At 41.8% G+C, this 8,811-nt stretch overlaps 1 protein-coding gene across 1 annotated transcript; it reads left to right on the forward strand.

Moving 5' to 3' along the window:
• The first annotated feature begins 5,978 nt into the window (after window positions 1-5,978).
• LOC127102569 (sphingoid long-chain bases kinase 1) lies at window positions 5,979-7,208 on the forward strand. Its single transcript, XM_051039923.1, has 2 exons — window positions 5,979-6,192; window positions 6,367-7,208. Exons 1-2 carry the CDS (start codon window positions 5,979-5,981, stop codon window positions 7,206-7,208), a joined length of 1,056 nt encoding a protein of 351 aa, XP_050895880.1.
• The last annotated feature ends 1,603 nt before the right edge of the window (window positions 7,209-8,811 follow it).

The following is an 8,811-nucleotide window of genomic DNA, read 5'->3' on the forward strand; positions in this document are numbered from 1 at the left end:
TTGGCTCTCTGGTGACTTTGGTTTTCCCTCTGAAAGAGTGGTACCAGATGGTTGATTCCCGGACCTGTGTGTTGAGCACGTCTGTTTGTCAGCATTCATCATACATTTTTAGGTATCATGCATACATGCATAATCATAGCATTCAGATACTCATGATGCAGCTGTTGCCGTGTATCTGTTGATGGTTGTCTCCTGCTATTTGTTGATACAGATCTCTCCAGTAGATCCTCCCTAACAGATTTGAGATCAGTGTCTCCTCAGCGAGCCTGAGGGTTGCTGCCTTCCCAGTAGGGTTTGTGTTGATGATTTTCCCTCAGTGAGATCCCCAAGCGGATCGGGTTCGGAGAAAATCATCCCCAGTAGAGATAAGAATGGGTTGCCTCCCCTAGTAGGGCAATCTCCAAGCAGTTCGGGTTCGATGGAGTGCATCCCCAGCAAGGTTTGTCTTTCCCCAGCAGGATGGAAGTTGACATGGTTATAGGATCCTCAGCACAGTTCCTGGAGTTCCCCGGTGTTGTCTCTGGAGGAGACGTGTGTTTATGCATTCATCATTTAGATAAGCATAGCATATTGCATCATTAGTGCATAGCATTTCCAGGATCATGGGGCATTGTGTACAACAAAAAAAAATCATGCATCAACATTGCAAACATATCCATTAGCCCTAGGCCGTGGTGACCAACCGAGTTTGGGTTGTTGGAAAGAGTTTAGCATCGCGCCATTGGATCGGCTTCAGAATTGGGTTCATCAGCATGGTTGAGAAGTTGGTGTTTTCCCAACAAGTGACTCCTTAGTTGAGTGGGTATCCCCAGCAGTGTTACTCCCCGAAGTTGGCAGCATCTTGCAAGCTTGGGTCCATTCCCTTAGCAGAAGTGGGTGTGTCTGATCTCTCCATGTAGAGTCTACCCCTTAAGCAGAAAGTGTCTACCATTTCCTTCTGCGCTCCCCACCGAGATACATCCTCGTGGATGACGGTTGCTTCCGTTCCCTCCCTAATGGGATGAGTTTTCCCTATTGAGTTCTTTCCTCATTAGGATGAGTCCTGTTTCAGTCTGCCTTTTTGGATCGATCCTAAATTGGCTTCCTGTTGGCTGTCTCCCGTGCTTCCCTGGGGCATAAATGAATAGTCGCTCACTAATCGGCACTCATTCATCTAATCCTCAGCGGAATTTTTGGGCTTCTACCTACAAACCGGTAGTGGTAAGTCCTATTTCTGTGGTTTTCTACCTACTGGCTGGTAGTTTTAAAATCCCACTTTCACCCCCTAGCAGAGGTAACCTTTGTGGTTCATGCTGTTTGTTGGCTTCTACCTACAAACCGGTAGTTGTAAGTCCTATCTTTGTGGTTTTCTACCTACTAGCTGGTAGTTGTAAAATCCCACTTTGATCCCCTTGGTGGAGTTAACCCTGTGTGCTCATCCTATCGATGACTGGTTACTTTTCCGTGGTTTTCTGTCTACAAACCGGTAGATGTAATCCCCTCTTTGCAGTTATCAGTATCCAGCTTGCGGTATTGATACTCTTTTCCCCTATGGATACTTGCCTTGATCAAGCAGTTTTGTCCCCAGTGGGTCTTCCCCTTTCTTTTGGGTATTTGCTCCGAGTTAGCAACTTTATCCTCTTTTGATTGGTCATCTTTTGCATGCCTAGTCCTGGTACCCTGATACTTTTCTTTTCGGTCGATTATTCATTTAACAACCTACAACCCGGTTATGGATAATCTTTCATGCGAGTGTATTATCTTCGTTTTGACGGCTATAGATAATATATCTCATGCACTCTTTGGTCAATCTTTCGATTGTTATCCCCAGCATAGGTCTTTGGCATGCGTGCCGGCTCACGTATCACTGTTTTGTTATCTTCGCCGATGATGATAGACATGAAGAAGTTTTCCCGGTATCCAGACCGAAGTGGCATTCAGGCCAGTTTCCGATTTCCAGATCGAAGAAGTTCTCAACAATCAGGACGAAGAACTTGTGGTGTTCAGGCCAGTTCCCGGTATCCAGACCGAAGTGGCATTCAGGCCAGTTTTTCAGGTATCCAGACCGAAGTGGCATTCAGGCCAGTTTTCCCGGTATCCAGACCGAAGTGGCATTCAGGCCAGTTTCCGATTTCCAGATCGAAGAAGTTCTCAACAATCAGGACGAAGAACTTGTGGTGTTCAGACCAGTTTTCCCGGTATCCAGACCGAAGTGGCGTCCAGGCCAGTTCCCGGTATCCAGACCGAAGTGGCATTCAGGCCAGTTTTCCCGGTATCCAGACCGAAGTGGCATTCAGGCCAGTTTCCGATTTCCAGATCGAAGAAGTTCTCAACAATCAGGACGAAGAACTTGTGGTGTTCAGACCAGTTTTCCCGGTATCCAGACCGAAGTGGCGTCCAGGCCAGTTCCCGGTATCCAGACCGAAGTGGCATTCAGGCCAGTTTTCCCGGTATCCAGACCGAAGTGGCATTCAAGCCAGTTTCCGATTTCCAGATCGAAGAAGTTCTCAACAGTCAGGACGAAGAACTTGTGGCATTCAGGCCAGTGTTCCCGGTATCCAGACCGAAGTGGCATTCAGGCCAGTTTCCGATTTCCAGATCGAAGAAGTTCTCAACAATCAGGACGAAGAACTTGTGGTGTTCAGACCAGTTTTCCCAGTATCCAGACCGAAGTGGCGTCCAGGCCAGTTCCCGGTATCCAGACCGAAGTGGCATTCAGGCCAGTTTTCCCGGTATCCAGACCGAAGTGGCATTCAAGCCAGTTTCCGATTTCCAGATCGAGGAAGTTCTCAACAGTCAGGACGAAGAACTTGTGGCATTCAGGCCAGTTTTCCCGGTATCCAGACCGAAGTGGCATTCAGGCCAGTTTTTCCGATATCCAGATCAAAGTGGTGTTCAGACCAGATTTTCGGTGATCAAACCAACATTGATACTATCATATTCCGATGTTTAGTGCGGCGTTCAGGCCATGGGTATTCCTGTGTTACCATTTATTTTGGTGCCCAGGTCAACTTTCTGTTTCGGTATTCAGGCCGATTTTCACCGTACCAGACGGATTCTTCTTTCGGGATTGCTTCTTTGTCGATTCTGACAGGAATGGTTAATTATTTCATAAGGATTCAGGATCAAAATCCGGGTCTTAGTATTTAACCATCTCCCACAATGATCATGTGAAGAACGTCTTGCTTCACATTCTCTAGTTGAAGACGGTTAAATAGGGGCAACTGTCATACCCCGATTTTGCTCCTGAATTTTTTATGTTTGTTTGGCATGCTTGGCCTAACCTGACTTTGGTTTTACATGAGGTTTGCTTTTGATCCAAAGTCATGGTGTTGTGGTTGTGGATATATCTATGGTCTGGGTCATCTGAACAACCAAGTTTCTTGTGTTTCTAGCCACTTGCCAGTCATGTTATTGGTTCATGGATACTATGTCAAAACCCTAACCTTATGGTCTTATTTCATGGTTCTGTTCATACACATTATCAGTCAAGTTATTTTCTTTTCAAGAGTCAAACATTCAAGTTATGATTAAACCAATTGTGAAACCAACTTCAAACCATTTTTGTTAATCCATTTCAATTTTATTTCATTACATTTGATTCCATACAAAAATACACAAAAATTGACACTTTGACCAATTGTTGACTTTGGTCAACAGTTGACTTTTTGGTCAACTTTGACCGAAGTCAACCCAAATCCATTAAACCTCAATTCCATCCTAACCATTGTTTCATTATCCATTTACACAAGAAAATACAAAAAATTGCATTTTTGATCAGTTGTTGACTTTGGTCAACAGTTGACTTTTTGGTCAACCTTGACCAAAGTCAACGCAACCTCTTTGTATCCTAAAATCCTAAGTCTTCCGTCATGACCCTAATCCTCATCCCTTGCTTCATGTCCATGTTGGCCTTGACTTTACCTTGTGGATTTGGTTTCTTCACTTTAATGCCAACTTGGTCATGCCTTAAACTTTGAAGTTTCTTGCCTCCTACTGCATTTGCCTTGCTGCACCAACTGCTGTAATACCCAACCTGCACAAACAAAGTTCCAGCAACATAAAAGTCAAGCCTTGAAATTTTTCCAGCATGCCTTGAATTAAAACCACAAGTGCTGTCAATGACCAAACCAGAACCTGCTATGAAAGGACATCTTTTTTCTTCCATGAGATACATACCAACATGACCTTAAATGTGCAAGGCATCACAGGTCAGCAACATTATTCCAAGGTCTGCAATGCCAGGTCGATCATGAACGTGCCAACAGCAGTATAAAACCAGATTGAAGAGTGGTTTGTCTTGCTGCAACCATGAGGAGAAAACCAAAGCAGCGTAATAATGGATCAATGAAACCTGCAGACCACAACATGTTTGCAACAATTCATCACAAATCCTGTCAAAAAGTTATTGATTCTTACATGTGTCAATGCTAAACAACAGCCTACAAAAAACAAATGGCCAACCTGAAAAAAAAGACAGATCTGAGGAAAAAGGTGAAAGTTGAGCAATTGAATCCAAAAAGAAAGGAGACATCCAATCCCAATATTACATTCTGTCCTGATCCAGAATTCAGTTGATTTTGATAAGGTTAGGATAAAGGATCGTTTTGCTGCTGATCAATACTGGGTTATTTATGATGATACTGATTCTAGGCCAAGATTCTATGCTCGCGTCAAGAAGGTGCACTCACCTTTTAAACTGGAATATACTTGGCTGGAACCAAATCCAAATCTAAAAGATGAGATTGAATGGCATGATGCAGATTTGCCTATTGCATGCGGTAAGTACAAACTTGGAAGTACTCAGATAACCAAGGATATTGATATGTTCTCTCACAAAGTGCATTGTGTAAAAGGGAGTGCTAGAGGTTCTTATCTGGTATATCCCATGAAGGGAGAAACTTGGGCAATTTTCAGACATTGGGATACAGGATGGGCTTCTAAACCTGAAAAGAATGCAGAATATCAATTTGAATTTGTCAAAGTCCTTTCTGATTTTGATGAGAAAGATGGTGTTAAAGTTACTTATCTGAGCAAAGTGAAAGGGTCTGTTTGTCTCTTTCAGCAAACTGTGCAGAATGAAGTTGGATTATTTTGTGTTCCACCTAATGAGTTGTATAGGTTTTCACACCGAGTTCCTTCATTTATGATGTCTGGTGATGAGAGGAAAGATGTTCCAAAAGGATCATTTGAACTGGACCCTGCTGGTCTGCCTAAGAGTGTTTTTCAGGTTCAGGTCGGCGATCCAGGGGATGTGATGGACGATGGAAGGTTAAACAATGGAGTCAGTTCTTGCCAGGAATCATCCAAGTGTAAAGTTGACCAGGCAAAGTGTAACGAGAGTATTCCCAAAGCAAAATTGCGAGAAAATGGTGGTCCTGAAAGAGTTACACCTATCAATAAAAAAAACCGCCATTGTCAAAAGCAGAAAATATGGGCAATGATCATGCAAGTACTAGTCAACATATGGTCAGAGAACCCGATAAGAACACTAGCCGCAGGGACTACAGTCAACCAGAGGGAAGTGAAGCTGTTGCAAGCCAGACCAACAAGAATTTCAAGTCACCACAGAAACCCAACAAGATAAATTATCACGTGGAGACATCGACAGTACCAAGATCACAAGTGAGCCACAACATCATTATCCAAAATACACACCTGGGAAGGCCCTGTATTACCTGCATGAAGTAACATATGAAACATGGCAGTAGCTTACGCCAAATCCTGCAACAGGCCTATAATGGAAATTCAACGGGCTATCCATTGGGCGCTCTACACCTGGTTTAATTGAGTGAGTAAGCCAACGTCAAATGTTGAAGTTGAAACCAAACCTTGATGTCGTACGCCACATATTTGAAATCATTGGCTGCATGACATGCCCAACATGACCATAAATCCTGCAACAACGGAAGCCAATCAACAAAAACTATTCTGTTTGGTTACATTTTGCTGAGATTGATAATTCAGTGTCTTCCAAAGGTCAAAGGGTCTTTGACATTATGATTAATGGTGACGTTCACTTTAAAAATGTTGACATTGTGAAATGGAGTGGGGATCGATATACTGCCCTTGTGCTTAATAAAACTGTTACTGTTAACGGGAGATCTTTAACAATAACTTTGAGCCCAAAAGAAGCAGCCAAGTCAAAACCAGGATATAACAGAAGCAATACGCAAAGTCTCCATAGTGCAGCACCTGAACCATTGGATCAAGGTTCAAGGGACCTGAGCTATTGCTGCATCACCAGAAATCAAAACTGTTAGACAACATTTATTACTGCAACAAAGAGACAGTCTAAAACAAACCATTGGAGAGATGAATGTTGAGATGGAGCACTTGAAATCTGAGATCAACAAACGGGAACACACTATTGCGGAGCATGAACAGGAGATGAGAAGTCTGATTTGTTAGGGTATGTGGTATCCTCTGGAAAATTGGTTTTGGATAAGAGGAAGATTTCTGTAAATAACAATAAAAGTGATGCTCAACAAACTTCTTTTGACACTACCAACCAAGCCTCTGTGGATGCCAAACTAACAAGCAAAGCTTTACTTTGGGGATCTCATGTGCTGCACCTTGACGATGTCATCTCGGTTTCTTATCATGCTGGTCTTAAACATTTCACAGTGCACTCGTATCCAATGAAAAAGGCTTCATGTGGTCTTTCTTGTTTTATTAAATCTCGAAGGAGTCGCAAGGACTTCCGTTTTGTGGCTACTACAATAGAAGAGGCAATTCAGTGGGTTGGTGGTTTTGCTGATCAACACTGTTTCATTAACTGTCTTCCTCACCCTTTAGTGTCTTCCAAGAAGCAAGCGTCCTCGGAATTGTTTCAAACCGATACCCCTCCTGAATTGCTCTTCAGATGCAAAACTCCACCCAAGATGCTTGTAATTTTGAATCCACGCTCAGGCAGAGGTCGTTCAAGTAAAGTTTTCCATGATACCGTGGAGCCAATTTTTAGGCTTGCTGGGTTTAGATTGGAGGTGGTCAAAACAACATCTGCTGGTCATGCTAGAAATCTTGCATCCACTGTAGACATCAGCACTTGCCCTGATGGAATTATATGTGTTGGTGGTGATAGGATAATCAATGAGGGCGATAATCCATACCGAGAAGAAAATGCAATGATAATCCAAACATTGAGAGGCTTGTTTCTCGCCCCCAATTTTCCTACCGAGTCTATCTTACTCTTGATCTCTATCCTCTTATATCTACATATATCATAACATAACATAGAATGACAGCCCCACAGTCCAAGCAGCTCCATTTGTTTCAGCCTTGTGCCATAACAACTTGCAAAATTACATGTGAGTGGCAATCCAAAGCAGCTCAAGTCCATTCCTCTTGATGACAAAAGCCATTCAGCCAGCCTGCAAGGTCTCATAACAAAGGCCAATCCATTTCCAAATAACAACACCGGATCCCTATTATTTAGGTTCCAACCAATCACTAACAACCATGTCCTGCAGCATGCAACAACACACCAAAATCAGTCCAATTCCAAAAAAAAAACATATATTCAAGCGAGTTACAGTGGTGAATTTGTTTCTTACCAATAGTGAAGTTTTCAAGCTACTCTTGCAAGGTTGAGTGTTGTTAACAGAAGCCTCAAAGTTGCAAGAAAATTCACTGCAGTAAAATCACAACAACTCAGTAGGATGGTAAAAATTCACAAGCAACAAAATGAAACATTTTCACAGAAGAAGTACAAGGTACATGTTACCTTTTTCAGAGCAAACACCAAAATGGGATAGACAACAGAGCAGCACAAAAAAGAAAGCACTTCCAATTCCATACTCTTTTGAGCTCATCCAAACCCTAGCAATGGGATTATAAAAAGGGAGGAATCAGTAAGAAAGAAAACCCTAGAGAACAACAGAGACCTGGAGGCGAAAATCGGAGGAAAAAACCCTAAAATCCCGAAATCAATTACCTGGAGGCCAGCTTCTTCGCATCCTTCACCACCACCGCAGTGACACTTTGTAAGGACCTCTCTTTCTTTCTCTTTATCCTTTTCATATGCTTGTTGATTGAAAATATCGTGAGAGTTGAGGGAGATTTGTTTCTTTGAGTTTGAAAGCGTGAGAGGGTTCGTTGATGAGCGTTTTTGAGGTAGAAAGAAAAAACTCCGAGAGAAAGGCTTGAGAGGTCGAGAGCGGTACACGTTTGGAAGAGAAAGGAGAACGAGGGGCTTGTTCTTCGTCTTCATTTCTTTTCTTTTTTTTCTTTTTTAATTAATTTTCTTTTTAAAACAGAGATGAATAAAAAAACCATAAAAATTTTAATATGTTTAATATTTTCTTTTTTCCTTTTTATTACATAGTGTATATTATTGTTATTTAGTATTCTACCCCATAAAACCAAGGCTACGTTTCTGTTTTATATCCCTCCATCATTCACTTAGGTTGTCCAGTAACATTAGCCTATCCCATTTTTAATTGATTTGTTTTCTAAACTATCTCTAACTAGTTCTGTTTATATTCCCAAGTGTTTGTTAAAATGATAACTAACCTTGAGTGGTCTGGTGGAGAAAGGCAGTGTGCATGTTCTTGAGTGGGGTGGGTTCAACACCCATGTGTGACCTTTTTTTGGCATTTTTATTTCTCTTAGTTATATTATTTTTCTTTTAGCCTTTTTTATTCTTTCAGTATTTTGTTAATATCTTTTTATGTCTATTATAATTTCATTTGTTAGTAAATGCATAGTTCAAAAACCATTTTTAAAACTATAAAAAAATCATACTTTCCTCGATTTAATATCGAGCCCATTTTACGCCCTTGTAAGTCGATTGCTTTTTAAGCATCGCCATCAACCTCACATAGCTTACTC

Source organism: Lathyrus oleraceus, chromosome 7 (genome assembly GCF_024323335.1).
Source record: "Lathyrus oleraceus cultivar Zhongwan6 chromosome 7, CAAS_Psat_ZW6_1.0, whole genome shotgun sequence".
NCBI classification, from domain to species: Eukaryota; Viridiplantae; Streptophyta; class Magnoliopsida; order Fabales; family Fabaceae; genus Lathyrus; species Lathyrus oleraceus.